Here is a 22,244-nt window from a genome sequence, read left to right as displayed (position 1 = left end):
ATGTAGCACAACTGCTGAAAACTTCACTTGTAAAATGGGCTGGTGTTATCTTCAGTAAAAATAGCACTGAACCAGAAAAGGCTCACTGAGAGAATTTGCAAAATCCACCAAGTTTCCCAGTTATCAAGATAAATATGTGTAGAGTTGGTGAGAATGATAAATAACAATTTTGTCTTTCAATCTGACATTTTGATTGTTTCTGTGTACTTTACACAGCTGCAGCTGTTGCAGGTAAGACAGTTGTGTGCCATACTGTGACAGCTAGTTATGATGCTCAGTGTACCACAAGTACATCACTGCCGCAGCGATACGGACACCAAAGAGAGGGCAGCATTCCATGGTCCCATCCATGCCCATACCTCACCATGCCTGAGGCACATACAGAAGCACACAAGATGGAACTCACCCATTTTTTGTCCTTGTGCATAGGTGTGAGGGGCCCACAGTGAACTGATTTTTAACCTTTGAGTTCAAGAACTACCTAGAGAATAGAGATGTTCTTCTCTGAACATGGAACTATAGAATGGCCTGGGTTGGAAGGGACCGTAATTGCCTTGTTACAACCTCACATGCAGTGGGCAGGGACACCTTCCACTAGATCATGTTTCTCTAAGCCCCATCCAACATGGTCTTGAACACTTCCAGGGATGAGGCATCCACAAATTCTCTGAGCCTGTTCCAGTGCCTCACCATCCTCACAGAAAAGAATTTCTTCCTGACATGTAATGTAAACCTACTCTTTTTCAGTTGGAAGCCATTGTCCATTGTCCATGACCACCTCTGGTGGTGCACTGACCAGTCTTGTCTTATTTCTGCTGTCCTACCCTGTCACAGGACTGAAGAAAAACAAACAAAACCCTGAAAACCATTTTCTTTGGGTACAAGACAAACACCGTAATTCAAATCTACACAAACACCAGAGAAAACCATTTCCCAGCATTATCTCACACAGAGGGAAAAACCCAGTAAAGCATGTGGTGAAAATACAGTACTTCTCAAAATGCAGCAAAGATTTCAGAAGTCAAAATTGATCTTTATGGCCTGAAAACCAATTTTCTCTCTTTTTTTCTCTCTGCTTGCTCCCCTGTAGCCCCTGTCTGCATGTTCAAAGTAGCAGGTTATGACTTGCTTTGATTTTGCTTGCTTATCATCATGCAGCTCAGGTTTTACAGCTATAAAAAGTCCACTGAATTATAGCTTCAGGGGGATTGACAAGATGTGCTTTAGTTCTGAGACAGAGCTTGGAGGGGGAACTGTAGATGCAGGAAAACTCTCCTTGGCAACATAAAAAGCCTCTGTCCAGTGTGCACAATCTTCCCTTGCTGAACTTAATGGCCTGAGAAAGCACAGCACAGTAATATTTTGTTGCTTCAACTCCTAATACACTAGCTGAAAAAAAAGTTGAGTTTATTGATATGTTTTGTTCCTTGTAAAGTGTTTTGTGCTCATGTTAGAAAGGTTTTTTTTTTTTTTTCAGATGGCACCAAATTCATTAGGTACCAGCTGCTTTCACCCAACTCCTCTTGGACACATGCCGTTTCCAAAACCTTGATATGAATCTTCAGATTAATTCTACTGGGTGTTGTATCACATCCTTGGATTTACCACAGTACTGTACTTAAAAAGGTGAACTGAATATCTCAAAAAGAAGCACAGAGATCAGGCTGCATCAGACTCTGCTCCAGCACACCTGCAGCAAGCCCTCCTCTCATGACACAAGGCAAAAAGAGACTGGCATGGGAGTTCAAGTGGCCAGCAGGCTCTTCAGGGCACATTCAGAGTATAAGGGCAAATCATTGCACAAGTTACATCCCTTGAATGTAATGTGGCCCAAAGCCCCAGAGGAATGATCTCTCAAATCTATGTGGGCTTAAAGTGTAGATTCAGCATTTCTTCCCTGCTCCTACCCATGCTCAGTAACCCTAAAATAAAACATACACACTCCCACCATCCTGTCTCTATACCTGGCATTACTTTCTCCATGAAAAGATCAGGAAATAAGGCAAAGGATTCCCATTTATAGGATATGCTGGGACTGAGCCTCTCCCTTTAGCAAAGCTTGTTGGACATTACCTACATCCCACCTCCTGATTTTAGTAAATTAGTTTAGTCCCTGTCTTTGAGCTATTGCTCTGTCTGTGAACACAAACTCCTACGGGAATATTTTATGGGTAAACTTCCCCTTCAGCTTTTGTTCCCAAAGCCCTTGCTTGTAAGTCCCCCCTGGGAAGAGTTGCTGTGCTGCATCCCATTCAGGCTGTGCTTTTGAAATATTCCCTACAGGAAAGTCAGAAGTAGCTCCTTGCTGATGGTCTTTCTTTTGAAAAGCAAGAGGAAACACTTCAAGGGAAGTCAGTAAGGTCAACAAAAACCAGCAGCGGTAGTAGTCTCTCACAAAACAGCAAGAATGTAATGCAGAGAGTTCTTCTGCAGAATTTTCCAGAAGTAAAATAAATTGGAATACAGCAGTGGATGTAGTTCCCATAGCAAATCAATGATGTAAAACATTTAAATATTTCACCAATTTAAATATTTCACCATTTAAATATTTCACCAAAATTTCAGCAGGTTATGAGCTATCAGAGAAGCTATTTACTATGAAATTTTGACATTAATTTGCGCCCTAAAATACTGAGATGTTAATTGCAAAATGCACTGCATCGCTTACGCACCATGGGTTAAGAAAGGAACTGTTTAGCAGGGAAATATTTGAATATTTTGCAGGGCTTTGCTATTTAGAAACTCTTTGCCTTTGCAACTCATGACAGTCAGTCTTCTTTATCCTCTGGTTAGCCACAGCAAAAGAGAAAAACCCCGACTGCAAGGCCTTTATAAAATAAAACACCCTCTGTCAGAAGTTCCAGCTTCCCTTTCACTCCCTTCAGCTCAACCACTAGTTAAGCTGGTATAGCATCACGCTACAAAATAGCCTAAAGAAAGGTACTCGGTGCTTCAGTTTCAGGTAACATTTCAGTTTCTCCTACCACGTCTCCTGGCTGAGTCAAAACACACTTGGATAATTGTCAGGCCATCAAGGGTTTTGCCTAAGTTTTCTTTGCAATTTTTGTTTTTTTCTTCCCCAACTGTTGACTTTCTTTTCCCTTCTTCTAACAGTCTTCCTGGCATGAATATCAGTCAATTAAAGAGATCTGAACTGTGCCTTAACACAAGTTCTAACCTAGGTAAGTTTGCCCAGCTGTGCCTGGAAGGCTGCATCCCCACTGAAGTCTGACAGCCCTCAGACTGTCAAAGACACACCAAGTTCCTTACTGAGCAATCATTTAAAAAAAAAATATTTAATATTCTTTCTTTAGCAGCCTTATTTTACCACCCAGGAAGAGTTCCTAACCTGGTGCTTATTGCACACATGAGATATGCAGCTCTAAACCTTTGCTATTCCTGAGATTTGAATAGTTTAGCTGTTTAATTCCCAATGTTTTTGGTTTTTTTTTTGTTCATGTTATCCAAACAAATCTTTCTAGTTTCTTCTATGAAGTATATGTCAAAAGCTGAATTAAAATGTCAAAGACAAGGTAAAGACAAATTAATTTGAAAAGGCCTTTCTCCCACATAATCTAGTTCAAGGTCAGAATCTCAAGGGATCCAGTGGCAACCATCCTTCCACAATATCCCACCAGATAGGACTTTGCCCTTTGAGCAGCATATGTCAGGGCTCTGCCTGAATCATCTGAAGTTCCAGCAACCAGCAGAGTTCTGGAACAAAGATCTGAATCTGTCAGCACCTGGGTTTACTGAGACAATGCTCCTACATCCCTCACTGACCACATTCAAAATAAGATGCTTTTCATCATTTATACCTCAGGCACTGACTCCTGCCTATTGGTAGGTTTTTGCTCTGTCACTGTTCTTTTTGCAGGTGCTGTTGGACAATCAGTGAACAGGAAGAATGGTCAGGCAGGTGGGCAAGGTGCCACTTTCATATAGAAGATTTTCACTATACGCTGTTCCATGTGAGCAGGGCCGTAATTGCCCTGCCCTGAAACCTTTATTAAGAAGGGTAACTTCAGCTTTTGTGCTTCTTTCAGGGCACAGCAATTGGCCTGGGACATCATAACTGAGTTCACTCACACTACAGAGCTATTATGCCATCATGAGAACCAGTCTGAACTGCGTCATTTCAAAGCCAGCCAGCTGAGTTTGAGGATGTTTCTCTGGCATGCCAGAGACTCCAGCATCTCAAATATGGTATTTGAATACAAGATAATGTCACCTATTACAGACGCATTGGCTAACGTTCAAGCTATTGAGAAGTAAGAGCAACCTTGTTCCCATTGGTCTTCCTGTATGAGCTTCTGAATTACTCACCATCATCCAGAAAGTGGTAAAATTATATTTATGACTACTACATAAAATTCAAACAAGACCTTTATTTACATTAGGTTTTCAAGCAGTGGGTGTTGCAACATACATAACAAAATTTCATACTACATTTTTTATAGGTAATCAGGTTGAAAAACTGATCTACAGAATCAATTTGTCAAAACTGGCTAAGCAGAAAATGTGTTAACTCAGCTTAAGAGTACTCTGTCAATTTTACATCATTTTCTATCATTCAGAGTATTTCTGATGTTCTGGTTATAAAAACAGAATGCTCATGCAGGTTAATTTACAGTGAACTCTCTAGTAAATTTTACGTTCTTCCCTTGTTCAGAAGAGCGTGTCAATACTCTCCCCACCTTGTCTCGCAAAGCAATTACGAGTCCAAATAGGGAGAAAACTCAATCAGGAGATTTTTAACAAAAAAAAAAAAAAAAAAAAAAATTAGCAAGACAAGGAGTCTGAACTTTCATTCTGTGGCTAACTGAATTAGAATCTCTCATTCTGTAGAAAACAAGTTGTACTGTAAAGATTAAGCAAGTTCTTTTATTTCATACTAACATTATGCAGTAACCAATATGAGTGTCTAGGTAAAGAGAGACTTTGTGAAATGTTTTGCTGCAAAGCTGACCAGAAATGCACACAAATGATAAAGTCATCAACTCTGCTTATTGCCAGAAATAAAAAAAAAAAAAGGCTTCAGGAGCAAATAACACTGATTCATACTGTACAGTGCTCAAGCACTAGTCAACAAAATCTATTAAATTACATGGGTGGAAAAAAAATCCAGAGCAGCTCTGTTATCTTACTTGTGACACCTTATTTAAATTTCAGGCATTACTTCTTTATATCAGCATAAATATGTAGCCTTCTACAGGTTTTATGATGTGGTTACAGACATAAAAATGTTATAGTAGAAAGCAAGAGCTAGTTCAAGGAATTCCAGACTTTGAAATCAGCAAGATACAAAGCTAAAATTCATATGTTCCTTTTCAAGTTATGAATACTTTCACTAAAACATAAATATTTTAACATATATTATTTTTTCTGACATTCAAAATTGTAAAGTCAATATGGCAGAATTATTGTTAAAAGCACATATTTACAAATATTCTTTTTTCCATACATAAAGTATTTGGCATAATTATAACAATCTTACTGCATACACAACTGTTTGCTTCTTTTTCACATAATGGTACACTCCTTATTAAAATTTACCAATTATGTACAAAAATACTTGAACATTTATTATAGAAAACTTCTATAACTACTGTCAACAGCTTGTAACTGCTGAAGGTTTAATTGAGTGAATATAAAAAAGTGGTCACTTTCTTCCAGTTAAACTATCAACAAATCAAACACAGCTAAGATCAACATGAGCTTCCCAACAAAAGAGGGAGAATATTTTTAACAATATGATTTAAAATGCAGTTCACACATCTGTTCCCAAGCACATTTAAACAGTCAATAAAAGAAAGAGGATACAAAACATACATACAGAAGGTGCTTTTTTTTTCTTTTCCCTCCACATTCCTATGTCTTGGCAATAGCTTTCCAGAGCTCTTCAGATGCCAGTCACTAAAATACAACCTAAGGCCGAACACCATTCTCAACAATAAAGATGATGGTGATGAACTCAAGCTAAAAAGCAAATCAAAAGCTTGGCTCCGATGGCCCATACACATCCAAGGAACTGTTCAGAATTTTTGCTAGATTTTTACAAAATTATTAATGACCTTTGCATTAGCTTTTGAAATATATGGATTGTAAACTAGCCATTTTTTATTTTTAAATATTGGCTCATTTAGTGAATTGCCTTGATGATAGTCAGTACTGACTCTTGTACACAAGTTAAAGGAACAATTGAGTTGTACCTATTTCATACACAGATTGTATTTTAGGGTGAACTTTCAAGAACAGCAGAGAGCATTCACTAGAAAACTCCTAGATTTAAAAAAACCCCAAAAACTAAAAGAACAACAACAAAAAATACATTAACTGGAAGAATAAAAGTAAATTGCACCTCAAAAAGAAAAAGGATGTGTCAGGTACATACACGAATGGCACAAAACCTTTTGAGATTCACCAGAATAGTGCTGTATGCTGAATGAAATACAGGTATTTTTCCATCTTAAAAATAATATAAGCCAAATGTGTGTTTCAAAAATTTCAAACCACATTCATACAACAGTCCTCTGCTGTATAACTTGCATTTTATCTCAGTTTTGCCACATACATTTGAAATGACCAACCTGTTCATCAGGTAAGAGAAACAACTTTTAGCCTACTTGCAGAAACATCCTAGTCTACAGACTACTTTGTTAGAAAGCGTGCATTTATCTCTAGCAATAAAGATCCAGTCAGTATAGTCTGCATTTTGTAAGAAGCATTCAGCTAATTCAGATGAGAGTTGTAGGGTTTTAGATTTTTCAAACAAAAATAAAGTAAAAATAAAAGCATTTATCAATATTCATCACCATGAAATTAAAAAAAAAATCCTCTCATTCATGCTTCCTGTAATATCTGGCAACTTAAATTAGTAATTTCATTTCAAATGTGCAACATAATATTAATAAGCATTTTGAAATTACTCAAAAGAAAAGGTGGACAAAATATTAAAGTGCCTAACTAAACGACTTTTACCATTTTTAAAAAATATTATTTCTTGAACAGTAAAGAATGTGTTGCAATTAAATATAAAAGTGGCTTCTCATAGCTGAGAGACTTTGCGGGGCAGAGGCCTGGGCCGGGGAACCTGCTCAGTCCTCCTGCTGCTGTTTTCCAGGTTGTTTGGCCGAACCAGCTGTGGCTTGGGAGGCAGTGCTGGGGGGTCTGCGGCAGGTGGGATGGAGAGGCTGTGAGGTAGAGGAACGGGGCGTTTCAAAGTCCGCTCGTACACGCTGTAAGGTGGTGGGGTTTTGCTTTCTTTTCTCACAGGTTCCTCAGAAATGCTGTAGCTTGGGACAGTCACTGCTGGTTCGCTGCCTTGGCTTTCAAAGCCTGATGTTTCTGATGTGCTACATCGGCTGAGCGAAGAGATGCCGCTGCTGTAACTCCCTGACAGCGCCGGGGAGTTGGATATGAGCCCCGAGGAATGATACTCCACTGGAGACGGTGTGAATGATTGCACAGACCCCTGCTCAAAAGAAAGGATGGAAGAAGAATTTACCTGGCACCCAGGAGGGAGAGTGTTTCTGTGCTCAGACTGAAAACGTACATAGATACAGTGCATTTAACTGTGAGCTTTGATAAACAGAAATGTTTAATCAAGACCTGGTAAGAAACTGATAAAAAGCTCATTTCAGTAGCACCTGGGTACATCTTAGATAGTGGTCATGCCAGTAATTCATATAAGTGGAAATAAAACTGTTTTTAAATGTTATCTTACTATCATAATACCCTGGAAAAATCTGGAAGTCTTTAGAATGTGCCCTTAGTTCTCCCGGCTGGAGTGGAATGTATCACTGGGCGCAGGGCATACCTGGGGGTATCCTGCCCCCTAACGCCAAAGCCCAGCCACTGCTGCTACTGCAGGCTCTCATATCCCAAATTCAGTTTCCAAAGCTTTTCCTCACAGCTTTTAGTGCATTTCCATGCAGTGAAAAGTGCACTTACATCATGGCATCGTTTCTGAGGGTGCCATAAAACCAGATACCAGCACAAAGCAGGTATCAAGGTAAGAGCCAATGCTGGGCGCCAGCCCCCTTCTCTGCTGTTCCTGCTCCCATTTGGGGCAGCAACAGAATGACAGATGACAGCATCACCACCCTTCCTCTCCCCATCTCCCAGGTGTTCCTTAGACATACAAACACAACACACCACGTGTGCCTCAGTGACAAGGGCCATATGGAGGGCACAGGTGGCCAGAGGCTGCACCAGCAGCCTCACAGGTCAGTGAGGGATGGTGAGGGACCAGGAGCTGAGGGCCCAAGCAGCAACAACAGTGCTGATGACAAATAAAAGGCATGGACAATAAAGACCTACCTAAAACCACCGAGCAGTTCTAGTCCAGTGAAGCAACTTCAAATGAAAACTGTGAAAGGTTAACCCACGCTTTCCAAGCTAAAATTTTTTTGCAACATATCTAATTATGACTAGAGTAATCTGAAACAAGCTCAATTTATTGGCCTCAAGCCTCAGGCTAAAAAAGGGGTGGAGAAATCAAAATAAAGACAAATTTCTCACTCCCATTCTTGTTAGACTGGTTGATGCTCAGTTGCTCAGCTTGAGTTGAGAGTGGGAGCCATGCAACAAAGGATGAGAGTGGAGGAAGAGAGGGGCAGGGGTGTTCAGAGCTGGCTGCACTGACTTTATGCTGTTGAGATAATTTTAGTTATCCATCTAGGACTGAATCCACAGAGCACTGAAATCAATGGAGAAAAAACAATCTTAATTTACATCACTGGGTTTTGTACTAAGATGGTTTTCTCTGGTAGCATATTGTAAGAAGAAAGGCTAAAATCTGAGCCCTGTATATGGCTGTGAAAAAGCAAAGCAAGTTTTATTTAAGCTCAACACCTGGTGAAGACATTTCAGACTTTCTCAGGAACCTGTTTCATGTTCCATTCCTCTGTACGTGAGGAGGCTCCAACTGCACTCCTACTCCCACAAACACCCATGGTAAAGGTTTTCAAATGAACTATATATTTGGCTCCAGTTCCAAGAACACTGAACACTTGGAGTAAGTGACCATATATAAGATTTCAGACCTTTGCTTTTGTCATTCAGAAAAATGGCAAATATGTAAAGCCTGCATGGGTAACCACTTGGTTCTGGTAAAAGACCGTAGACTACTTTTACCAGTAGCAAGTAATAGTGTGGAAATTCGTGGATGCTCAAAGTGAGATCCAGCAGTTCTCAGAAGTATTTTGGGCCAGCATTCCTCTTCCAAGCAGCAGCTCAGACTTTGTAAAATGCTTAAATTCTGTCCAGACCTATAGAAGAATGTTAGGACAAGCTTCAAACAGCCCTAAGAAAATGGGTATTAAAATGACTGAAGCAGGAAATACTCTCTAACAAATCCTCAAATCATCAGTGGTCATGCTAGTATGTGTCCATTAAGGATGAAGAGGAAGGGTCACTCATCTTTGGACAAGATCCTAATGTTCTAAAGAGCTTCCTAGTAAGCAATTAGGGCAAAACCTGGGACTGGTGCTCACTTCAGCAGAATGGTAATAGAAATATGAGGCCCTCTGATGATCAGCAGAATTGCATTGTTTTGAACTTGGACCACCGTGCAGACACAAGTAGTAATGTTACAGGCTTATGGGAAGGCAAGTAGGACAATGAGTGTGGACTTGTAATTAGGGACCTCAAGGGGAAAGGAAATACTTTGGGGTGCTGCTCTCCTCCTCAGGTAATGTGTATCTCTGCAGTATTAATTAGGCATTGGGTTGCTGAGGGGTTATTTTGGCAGGGCTGCTTCCCTCTCTCTGTGCATCTGAGTGTCTGAAATACCAGTCACGCTCCTTTCTATTTGCTCTCCTTCCGTGTTGTTGGCTCTTATATTTTTACCTGCAGAATCACCTCTGCTTCAATGGGGTGGCAGAGGCTATCCCTAATGACATGCACTCTGCCAGCACCAGGGTTGGCCTGGAATAAGCAGGCTGCATGTTTGTGTGCTCCAATGCTGTGGAAAACACAGATTTCCCAGTCAAGTTTTCCAGAAAAAAAGCAGGTACCAGTATGTGGGTATCAACACATGCAAACATCTTGAAATAGAAATGAAATCTGCTCAGTTTAGCCTGGATCTTAAATTATTTTGGATGTTTAACTACCAGAGAAGAACCACTGCTTAGTCACAGCCTATGCTTAATGTCTCCTACTGGCAGGTGTCAAACTACTTGCATCTTCTTACAACTGCCCTGGATCATCCTGCAGAGGAAAATGGGTATTAAAATGACTGAAGCAGGAAATAGTCTCTAACAAATCCTCAAATCTAACAGCTCTGAATGCTGGAAGAATAAAACAAATGGGTTGCACAACAGGTTTTCCTGGCACCTCCCCTTCTTCCATGCTGGAGACAGAATACTGGGTTTTGTACAGGTATATGATAAAAAAAAGAAAACATAATATAATCCCAAATAATGCACATTAAATATGTACCATCTACCCCACAACACATGAGATCTGTCTCACAAAGGCAATTCACTGCAATAAGACAGTACCTTCATTGGTGATCTTCCAGCAGGAGAAGGGGAAACGGAGGCTATGTGTCTTGCTGGTGATGCTGTAAAGGTAGAAAGATTTCAGTGCACTTGTGGCATTACAATTTTCACTAAGAAATCTTTTTAAGTGGATAGGAGATAATTCGATACATAAATGTTTTCTCTAATTCTCTTAGCCGATGAGTGTAAATACTTTCAGAGATTTTGTTCATTTTGCCTTGTTCTCTGGATTATCTTGCAGTGGAACCAAGTATAAAAATTTTCTGCCTTTTCTGATTAATTTTATATCACTTTAAATTGATTTATAGTCTACCAAATGATAACAAGTTAAAAAAAGAGTCAGTATAACAACTTTTCCCTTTTTACTCCTAAGAAATATATTATGTATTTGTAAGTCGAATAAGGAAAATAGAAAATACATAATATACTTATATCAAATATTTACCTCCAAATATACTAGAAATGTGACTGGACAAACTCAGAGGCTTAAGTATAATACACAAAATGTTTACTCACTCCTTTGAGAACAATTATATTTATAGTATAAGTTGAGCAGCTTTTCCTTTAAAAGGAAATGAAACTTTTGAAAGACAAAATGATTATAGTAACAGAACTGAGGAACTTTCATGAATGCTGTGCATTTTCTGGCCAGTAAGATTCTTTGGGGTTAATGATCATTTCTGATTGCTAACCTCCAATTATCATAAAATCAAAAGACTAAATTTGATCATCCTTCCTCATACTAACATGAACTGTCTGAAACTCTCATTCATTAGTGAAGGGGCAGAGTATCGGAAAATGCAGAGAACATTAACGAGATGAGAATACCCACAGAGGCAGTTCTACAGCCTTTCATGTAAGAAATCAAATAATAAATTAACCTGCCCAAGAAGTTAAACATCAAACAGAGTGGAAAGAATCTAAGCCCTCAAGTACTGGAGCTTTACCTGAGATGTCCATTAACTCACCAGTCTGTGCAGGTCTTGGTGGTACAGGAGGAGATATAAGCTTTCCACTTTCTGATGTGTTTCTGGCTTCCTTCCCACTGTCCAGGCTCCAGCTGCTGGGAGTGGTGTTTACAACTGGAAGAGAATGCAAAACCTGTGGTAGGCATCAACACTTCCAGTTGTCTGGCTTGCTTTTAACCAGGAATGTAAAAAGAGACAGAATGCAAAATGCCTAACAAATTAAAAAGCATGCCTGAAAACCTCTCGTGATTATATCTGCACTTGTAAAGCTCTTAAACAGCAGCCTTCAATGTCATGGATGCCTGATGGATGCACCTGGCCCTCAGGTCAGTTTGTGAGCAGCAGTGTCAGCCAGCAGCAGCAGCAGCAGCTGAGATTGCACTCAGCTGTGCTGCAAATCCAGCCGCAAAGGGAGATAAGCTTGAAGCCTTTTAATATAATCAGTTTATCTTTGCACCCAACTCTTATTTAGAGGTTTCCAGGCAGAAGGGAATAGACTATTCATAAACTGTTCCCATTAACTCATTTTATATACAGAAGGGACTCTCCATATATATAGAGAGAAAGGAACTCTCCAAATTTCTATCGATCTCCTTCATAAAGCTTTCTGTGCTAACATTCCTGTGTTGCCTGCATAGACTACAAATCCAGAATTGAGAGAAGGTGGAAAAAAGGGTGCAAAATGTAGGCAGTAAAAATTAGAAGAAATTAAAAAGTGTCTGGCAGCAAAAAATATCACATTAAGAAATTATTATGGACTGAGAAAATTTCTGTACACTCTGTATCTGTGGTCAAGGATCTCTGCTTGATTATGTAAATTGACTACCTCCTTGACATGTATAAAAGTGGCTGTTTTCTTTTTCTGTTACCCTGATCAGATTCTATGGTTTTAACTGAATGATCCCATGAGGTCTGGAACATCTTCCTTGATAGAACTGGATTATCTCATGTCACCAAGATGTCACCAATATTGGAAAGAAGTCAGAAGATAGAAGGAGAGGGCATTTAACATAGGCAGCACAAAAGCTAATTTGAAAAATACAATTCTCATTACACTTCCTTAAAAATAAAAAAAGGAGTTGAAAATAACCACTTCAAAACTTCCATCCATTTCCCAAAAACTCCACCAAAAAATCCCCCAACTTAAAAGCCTCAATCCTCTTGTTTTGCCATGACAGTTTCCTTCTTGTTTACTTGTTTCAATTGTGAGTAGAGAATCACATGCAAAGACCCTGTATTTATTTACAAAGATGAAACGAAAAAGCAAAGTATTGTTGCTAACTGGTGGCATCAATTATCACTATTGAAGCAATTCTAAGAGCTCTCAGGACTGCAACCCCACTACACACCAGACTTAATACAATAAGTACAGTAAAAATAACACTGTTCTCATATCTGAAACAATATTGTTACAGTATAATTACACTTTAGTTGACCCTGGCTCAATGAACAGAATAATCTATTTTCTAGGGCATCATTTTGCTTTGTTATTGCTAAAATATGCAATGAAGTATTTGCTTTTTATTGTAAGCTGTCACCCAACAGCGTGACTTTGCCCTCATCCTAAAAATCACCTGGCACCAGACCTAGGTACTTCAAATGCCTGAATCTCTTGACAAACCAATTTTTTTCCTTTAAGTCATCCAAACAGTCAGTTTTTTGGACTGCTAAAGCCTTCAGGAGAGAATATTTCATTTTAACAATTCTGTGATGTACTTGGCTGCATGGGCCAGTGGAAAAGTTTTGCTATTTCCATGTTAAATTATGTAATATGTTTTTCAGCCCCATGAAAAAATTCCACCTGTGTTTTCATAAAAATGTAAACACAAAAATACCTACAAAACCCAGCTTTTATTAAAGAAAATCTGATTCCTGGTCAGTACTTATTACAGTATATTATTAAAATTGTTACTTTCTATACATTTATTTTACTGTATCCTTTATTCAGCATACCACAAAGGTACCATAATGAAATGATGAAGCATATTATTGATATGAGGTACATAATGAAATCATGGCAAACAATTACCATGCCAACAATATAGGATTTCCTCATGTGCAAAATATAAGAGGCAATATTTTTGCTATGGAAATACATATATTTCTCATTTATGGTAATTAAAAACAAAATACCCAAAATACAAGAAACCACAAATTGGTGTTTTCAATCCAAGTGTAATCAGAAGCACACTGAGTTATATTTGATAAACAGGACTTGCAGGTACCAAACTTCAGGACTCTGTCCATCTCTTTACCTTCTCTTTGCCCCATTCTCCAGAAGCTGGCTTTTCCCCACATATGTCTCTCTCGAGAAGCAGAAAGGACAGGTCTCACAGGCAGCCTGATGAAATCTGCTGCTCCATCACCCCCTCCTGCAAACTTCTGAGCCTTATTTGAGTGCAAAATTCAGTCCTCTCCTTTTTGGCAAAGTGTTTTGACACTTAGATTTGTTAGCATAACTCATTTAGTTGGTTAGAATGTTTTGACACTTGAAGATGACAGTATGCGCTCAAAAGAACTGGCGCTCTACAGGAACATGATGGAGTAATTAGGTTTTCATTCTTCAAAGATTGGCATGTTGTAGCATGTCTGCTTACCTTTGTCAGAGCTGGGCAGATTGGAATCACTTCGTGGCAAAGCACCATCTCCAATATGATTAAACAGCATTCTCTGTAAATTGAGAACAGCATGGTTTACACATAGCTCCTGTTGTATTTCAGTAGCCTTTAAGAAAACAAATATATTATTGTTATTATCCCACTCATGCCCAGGTCTGCTTAGGAGGCAGAGTGATAAACATCACATAAGAACATTAACAGTTTAATTAAAGTATGTGCATACAGATAGGGAGTAGACTAATTTTCTGAAAATTGTATACACAGAAATTTGAAGGAGGATTATTATGTACTGAGTTCTGACAGTTTCCAGTACCTTAAAAAACATAAAAAAGCTCATTCCTAAAGAGATATCTTAATAGATTACTTAAAACAATTTCAATAACTTCATTACAGACTCAGGATCTGAACAAGATAATTTTCAAGTTATGGCTGTTACCTAAGAAAAGCATTATGTACTTTTTTCCCACTCTGACTTTTTTTGGTGGCAGTCTTCTTACTTCTCTTGTGGATAAGAGCAGACCCATAAAGCATGTTTGTCTTTCATTTTCTTAAGATCCATTTTGTTTACAAATCACAGTAAATGTATGAAAAAAAGTAAAATTCTACCATTGATTTCGTTTGGCACATTCAGATAATCCATGGGTCACTAGTTTGTCTTGAAAACATATATAAACAGCATACAGTTAATCCTACAAGTAATTCAGACATACTTTCCAGAGGAAATGGGAACAGATAAACATGGGATTTTTTCTTACTTTTTTTTCCTTTAAAAGCAAGATCAGATGATCAGTGAAATCCAAATAAAATCCTATTATTGTATCTCTTTCAAATGTTCGCAGAGCACTGTGCCAAGTTGATGAGGCACTGTGCTGGGATTCCACTAGATGGCAAACCCAGTTGCAATGCAATCATCATTGATCTAATATGTTGCAGCTTTGTGTTACAAAGTGAGGAACAAATACTTAAGCTCAATTCAACTTGACTTTAAACATCTCAGAGGCGGAATGCTTTTGGTACACTTTGAGCTACAGTAGGTGTGCTGTATGTCATATGAGAGTTATTCTGGGTCAGGTAATATCTGTTTTCCTGGAGTTACCATTAAACTAAGGTGTTGAACCTACATATGTACTCTGATGGGACAGAGAGTGTGACCATACGTTCCTGCCTGGTCTGGATTGAATGTTCACTGCCTAGTGAGTCTGCAGTGCACTAGGATGTGATGGACAAGTGTTGAAGTCCATTTTCTGTTGCAAAGGTAAAGAGCAACGGCTGAAAAAGCAACTGAAATTGGAAGAGATAAAGAGACAAAAGCTGAATGAAATACAGAGAAACAAAGACATACTAAAAAGAATGAGATATAAAACCATATGGAAGAACAAGAGAAATCACAGGATGTTTAATGACACGCAAATAAAAATCCCAAAAACGTGAAATTCAGAACGCTTCAATAGGAAGAATAATAGTGCAAAAAAACTAAGGAGACTTGTTGACCAGTCAATGACAGCAGCCATTCCTCTTCAGAGTATGGGAAGAGCTGGAGAGACACTGTACAATCATTCAGCCAGAGATCACAAAGCAAGCACGAATGGATGTTGACTAAAAACAGCTGTACATAACCTTGAGCATCAATTTCAGTGAGGAAGTGGATGAAGTACTGCTGTGGTTTTGTTCTGTGAAGTCCCTCAAACTTCCTTAATTAAGGCAGCTATGGCTTGAAAGACTTGAAGTTCAGGAATTTGCCTGTGAATCTCACCTTGCTTTCACCAAGCTGTATGTCACAGTAATTCATAAATGGGTGGTCCTTCCTATAAGTGTGAAGCTCCAACTAACACTGCTTAAGTGGTGTTAGAATGAAAGGAGAAAGGACAAGGAACAGTTTGAGCAGATAAATTTAAATGAGAGTTGCAGTTATCTCTAAGATATCTCCTTACGATTGTCCTGAGGAATTCTTTTCCCCTTCTTTATCAGAAGGCAGAGAATCAGGATTTTGTTTCTGATCCCAGTCCATTTTTACTGCTGAGGGAACAGCAGAGTAAGAAATTTCACCTTTCCCCAGAAATATATATCTTTATTTACGGTTATAAGGGGAGAAAGAAACCGTCAGACTTTCTCATCTTTGAAATATACTTCACTGTATGAGCAAGGAGAGTTTCTACTTACCCTCTCATGGGACACTGAGGGTAGAGACAGATTGGGAGACTTTCCTGCTGGACGAGTTTCAGAGAGAGCGGAGACTGGGCCTACGAGCTCCTCAGCCTCCCTTATGCAATCTCGGATAGAGTGGGGGATAGAAGTCGCATTCCACTTGGCAAAGCAAGAGTTTGTAGTCTGGGAGCAAAAATGGGATAATTTTTCTTTGCGGCAAACTGTAAAACCGCTTTATTTAAAGAGCATCTCCTGATCTTTCCTGTCTCTTGTTTTGGCTCCACTACCACTGATGAAGTGCCCAGTAGGTCTATCTGCTCTAAGTAGCCCCTGAGAACTGTCCTTAAGTCTGGCTAAGCCTCAGTATTACTTCTTAAATCCTCAGGTAATAGCATGAGGACTTAAACAGGAAAGAGATTAAAAAGTAAATCAAGAGCCAATTCAATAACCAAAGAAACGACGGACAAGAAAAGAGCTAGTTAGAAACCAATAAATAATTTCTAAAATAAAGAATACTGGAACTGGTTTTTATCAGTGGTAAAACTTCTGAAGGACATGAGAGTGTTGAAAGGACAGCCCTTAACACTGTATGTTCTCGTCTTTCTCAGCTTCAGCAAGATTGTGTGATGGCAAGGATTAAAACAGCAGCTGTGTTAAACAACAGCACTTTGGGAAAATAGGTCCATTAAGAAGAAAAGATGAAATAAGGACTCAGTATTGGCCAGCTTACCAAGCTCATGTTGAATTTCAGAATACTCAAAAATTACACATTTCATACAGACCTGTCTAACAGTATTTTAAGGCAAGAACACAATACATTTTTTTCCTCTGGTGTAACGAAATGTCTATTATTTTTTTCTGAAACTACATTGGAAAATAGGAATTGCCACATGGAACGGGTTATTATCTCATAGTGGCTAGGATTAGCTTTCTCAGAAGGAAAGAAAGGGGAGCTCAAAAACAAGAACTCAACTGACATGATAAGAGTTTTTCATTCTTTGTCTTCCTCCCTAGATTGAACAAATGCTTGTTCCACACAAGCAGGCTGTGTCATCTGGTAAGCCTCTGCATCTCTCTCTTACTTCAGTAAGTAAACATAAGGAAACAGACCTACACCTAAAGAAATTAAGTAGAAATGTGACCAAGCACGATGTACTCTATTCACATCTCTTACATCTAAAATATTTTAGAGTATTTGCTTATAAAACCATAAAAATCTCTTGAGAAGTTACAACAGTGCACAGGCACCGAATCTGCTCGAAGTTCAACACATGCCTTTATTGTCTTCTTAGCTACTTGTGCTCCGAGGATTCCCAACAAACTTACCTGAGAAGTTTCCAAAGGAGTCGGGTAGATGGCACTGCAGGGCCTCTCTCTGGGAGACAGGCAAGAGTTTTCTCGGGAATGCTTATGTTTGTCAGACAAGAGAGGAGAAGCTAGAATATAAATGTGTCTAGTGATTAAACTCATGCAGTGAAACTCGAGACATTTCAATTCTATGCAAAAAAATCATGTCTAAAATAATTCAGATTCCCCAAGTAATTGGCTAAATATGATGTCTGAGCAGTGACATCATGCAGAAATTCAACTGCGTAACATATCAAGAGTCATTTAATATGGTTTACCACAGCAGAGAAGCACTGACCTCTGGCACTGGATGGAGCAGAACTGGTCACATTAGGTGAAGCAGAATGAGTAGAACTCAGGCTTGAGGTAGATGGACTAGGCTGTGTATAGAAGAGGTGTTGTTGTTACCAGATCACATTTACTGGTTTGGAAAACAAAACTTTAAAGCATACTTTTCACTAGAACAAAGAATTTTAACTTCTTAGAGTACTTTGTCAGTAATTCAAACTAGCAAATCAGTATAAAAAGCATTAATCTAACTACACAAAAATGCAACCAAATATTAAATAAATAGAAATGTAATTAATACAGTAAAATAATTACATCACAATGTGACAACTGGACAGAAAAGTCTATGCACTGTCAGATTACTTTGTATCATAGTCCATTGCTACTTATACATTTGCAAAAAAAATGCTCTAATTTAAACAAGAGAAAAAAGTTACATAAAAAAAATTACTTCTAAGTTAATTAGTTTAACGCCTCATTTAAAGGTTTGGTTTTTAAAAGAAACATCAGCAATAGTTATGAGATTTCTGAATGAAATAAGTTAGTAAATAGCCTTGTAAGAAAGATTCTGTACAGTTTGAAGAATGAGAATAAATTATACCTGCATGTTAAAAACTTCATCTGAGCTTTCTGACTGCCCAGTGATGTTGCTGACTTCAGCAGAAGCTTGGGATGACAGTGATGAGGAAGAATACCGATTGACAGCTGGGTAACTCAAGGGGCTATTATAAGAATAATGAAATATTAAATTCGTTAACTTTAATTGTCAGTCATAATTTCTCATGTGAGAACAGCACATGTTTATCTATCTTTAATTGAGGGAGGGAAAAGAAAGAGAAAGGAGAGAGAATACATACACCAGCTATTCAAGGCTGAACACACTTCAGCCAGACCATACAAGAAAGCATGCACATTATAGAAGTACTTATGGATCATCTTCCATGGGTAAGAAAAATATGTCACTACTAATATTTAACTTGCCTGCGTCGTGGTATTACCCTGGCAGCATCAGGGCTCATAGAAACAGGCATGGAATTCCGGCATACACGAGGACTTCCATTTGGGAAATGAACAGGGCTAGCTTGTACACAGGCAGAAAATTCCTGGTGAGTTATTAAAAGAAGATTAATTAAAATTAACATAATAGCTTAAGCATTTCATAAGATACAGATATGTCGATAACTGCATATAAATGTAGTTACATGTCATTTTGGATCAGCTTCATCATCAATAAAAAAATATTTTACCTTTTCACTAATGATAGTAAAATGTTGCTATTAATAAAACATGACTACTTTCATCTGCATGGTATGGGAAGTTTATGTTTGTCTTTGCTTTGTGGTACTGCAAAAAGGCTACAGGCTGTAATGGGGACAAACAACCAAAAGATGTCACTGTTTGTCGCTTGGGAAAAATGTACCAACCCTTAATGCAGCCAGTCTTCTGTTCTATCCTTGCACCTGCTCATGTGAGTACCTGTATTCCCAAGCTTGACTTCATCACAAAGAACTGATCCACCAGCTTTTTGTGCAATGGCCTCATGTCCTGTGGCACCACCTTCTCATGCACTGCCAAGCCAAATTCTAGAATCTGGGCCTGCAGAAAGGGAAAAAATATCTTTGATCCATTTTTTTTAAGCTCTCATCATCAATTAGGATACCAATTAAAAAAAAAATCCAACAAAATGCACATTGCCTTAAAAACACCTATCTAATTCTCTGAAAGACCTCTAACCAAAAAAGGGCTAGCACCAAAAGCACTCAAGAGGATTTACGCCTCTTCCCAGTTCAACTTTCCTGAAAGTTTCACCTATGCAAATTCAACTGTAATATTAAAAAACAGTATGGATAACATAGTGGAAAATCTGACCTGACAGGAACTTTACAAAGGAGCAGTTCTAAACTCTAAATAAAAGCCATTTTCTACAAAAAATAAAAGCCATTTTCGGTTGTAAAAAGCATGAAAAAACAGCAATGGTCAAATCCAGCAGAGACTCTGTAATGTACTGGCAATGAAGTCCATGGTCCCCTATCATATTTCAACTCCCCAGAGACCTCCATAAGTGGAGGTGGCCTGATGTATATCCTTGACACAAGGCATGACATGCTTCAGAATTACAGTGCTAAAACTTTAATCTTGCTCAGATTTGCTCACATGCATTCAAAATATTGAATTGGTTACATGAGGAATCAGATAAACTCAGATTTAAAAACAAAATAGCTAGGGTGTGCTGTAATATCTTTGGATGAGAGCTCCTGGCTGATGTTTCCAGGCAGCCTGCGATCAGGCACGCAGCTGTACAGCATCCCTGACCTGGGGTCAGGACTGCAGCACATCCATCCACACACACAGCCATGCCAGCCCTTCCGAATGATCTGCGTTAAATCAGCTGTGGGTGCCAGAGAGGGTTGAGCTGCTATTGCTTGGAACCCACCTTTTTGTTACAGGAAGTTATTAACTCAAGTTTCATATTGTAAACATTAGTGAGATTAACCATAGCTTGAAAAAGTTAAATTATAACGTCGATTACTATACATTGTCTCAGTAAAATTAAAGTGAGCTCAGTGAATCTGTTCTGATTTATACTGTCTGATGACCTGTCACTTGGCTGATCTTAACAAAAGATCTCACAATGCTGATGAAAAATGGAATTTCCATCTTGCCAAATTTTAAGCTGGCAATAAAATTTGAAACTTCAACATGCTGCATAGAACAAAAATAAATAAATGTAAGTTAAAAAGTCTGAAATATTTGTAAGATCTTTGATTAAAATATTCAAAATTTTCAAATGGAAAAGCTTCATATTTGAGACTGGTAGGTCATTGGCTTATAAATGAATGGAGAAATACTGCAAAAAACATAATGCATAGAATACACATATGCTTAATTTGATCACTTCGTGTTTATTTTACTGCCTACCTACTTTGCCAATTACTACTAGATATCTTTCATTGCAATAAGATTTTGAATGCTTTTTTGCTCTCATAGCAAACTTGTAGCGAAAATATTTTGTGTAATATTGGTAAAATACAAATATATGCCAAATCCATCAAATGTTTCAATGAAATAATGTTTATTCTGTAGTAGTGATAAAATATTTTGTACAAATATTTGTATATGAGCATGACAAGACAGGCCTCTCACTCAATTTTTCTTTTACACAAACCAGTTTGAAGTGATTAAGTTGATGATGGAAAGGACTAGGGAAAATATATTAGCATGGCCCAGAAACCTGCTTGTATAGAAAGTTACTCTCTACTTGGAATCTAACTCAGAAAACACTGAAGACCATAGTGCAATTATTAACGTCTGATATTTTTTATTTTATTTGGGGACATTTTTAGCTAGAACAGCTGAAGAGTCCATCTTGTCAGTCTTTTCCCCACTTTACCTGCTCGAGTGTAAGTTCTCTTAAGCGTGTGATCTTCTCTCCGTCTTCTGGATGGTTCAAGATGTATTCTTTGACAAAGAACGCCTAAACACAATAAAATTACATAGTAAAATTAACTGAGTAAAAACACCCCACTTTCATTTCTTTTTTTTAAAAAAACAAGTTTCTAGATAACATTTTCAAATGTTTTCTAAGTTCCTTTGAACTGCAATAATTGATAATACAAGTTAAATAAGTAATTAATCATATAGTCATTGGTGGAGACCGTAGGCAAAAAAATGTAGCCACTAGTGAATGGATAGGTTCAACCTTTGAAATTTGAAGGTGCTGAATAATTAGAGATAGCTTCTTCCCCATCAGAAAAGAAAAAAAATACAGGAAATAATTTAAAGAGGAAAAAGAGGGAAGAAGGAAGACAGAACCAAGGCAGCAGATCAAAGGACAGGTCAAAGGACACTTATTAGAATTTGGAAGTTGCCCGAAGGGAAGGAAGATAATGGTAAAGACGTGGTCACTCTTACCTCAAGACCAAATGTTCCAAGAGTGACTGAGCTTTGAGCTTTGTGCAGGGCAGAAGATAATGGTAAAGACGTGGTCACTCTTACCTCAAGACCAAATGTTCCAAGAGTGACTGAGCTTTGAGCTTTGTGCAGGGCAGAAGGCAAAAGCAGGTGAAATGGGAAAGCGTTTATAGAAAACAGGATAGCAAGAAATATAGAAGATAAGAACTGGCAAGACAACAGGTAGACATATAAAGACTGAAAGATGGACATGCAAAGAGAAGAATTAGAGTGAAATGGAAGAAGAAAAAAAGCCTCACAATTATTGCTAACAGTTTTGATGTTTACAAAAGGAATTGCTGAAAATTCCTATTTCAATCCAGTGAGAGACAGAGGGCAGAAGGGAATCGAAACACGAACACTGTCTAAGAGATCAAGAATTGCAGCCAAGGACAATAATGAGGAGCAAGCTAGAACCTTTG

At 38.3% G+C, this 22,244-nt stretch overlaps 1 protein-coding gene across 2 annotated transcripts in view; it reads right to left on the bottom strand.

Annotated features, from left to right (window-relative positions):
• Window positions 1–4,408: 4,408 nt before the first annotated feature.
• The window catches only part of DOCK4 (dedicator of cytokinesis 4), a 223,333-nt gene continuing 205,497 nt past the window's right edge, over window positions 4,409–22,244 (bottom strand). The window contains exons 43-53 of one of the 2 annotated variants that reach the window (XM_084206500.1): window positions 21,263–21,346; window positions 19,348–19,467; window positions 18,853–18,974; window positions 18,473–18,593; window positions 17,882–17,963; window positions 17,563–17,672; window positions 16,252–16,419; window positions 14,071–14,143; window positions 11,474–11,587; window positions 10,506–10,567; window positions 4,409–7,474 (exon numbers count right to left, since the gene is read on the bottom strand). In XM_084206500.1, coding sequence (XP_084062626.1) covers window positions 7,049–7,474; window positions 10,506–10,567; window positions 11,474–11,587; window positions 14,071–14,143; window positions 16,252–16,419; window positions 17,563–17,672; window positions 17,882–17,963; window positions 18,473–18,593; window positions 18,853–18,974; window positions 19,348–19,467; window positions 21,263–21,346 — 1,482 coding nt within the window. In that variant the 3' untranslated portion in view covers window positions 4,409–7,048. The remainder of the gene's footprint in view (window positions 7,475–10,505; window positions 10,568–11,473; window positions 11,588–14,070; window positions 14,144–16,251; window positions 16,420–17,562; window positions 17,673–17,881; window positions 17,964–18,472; window positions 18,594–18,852; window positions 18,975–19,347; window positions 19,468–21,262; window positions 21,347–22,244) is intronic. The other variant, XM_084206501.1, reaches the window with a different exon arrangement.

The sequence above is a fragment of the Fringilla coelebs genome (assembly GCF_963513975.1).
Source record: "Fringilla coelebs genome assembly, chromosome: 5".
Lineage (NCBI taxonomy): Eukaryota > Metazoa > Chordata > Aves > Passeriformes > Fringillidae > Fringilla > Fringilla coelebs.
Note: the sequence above shows the minus strand (reverse complement) of the source record. Positions and strands in the feature narration are given on the sequence as shown.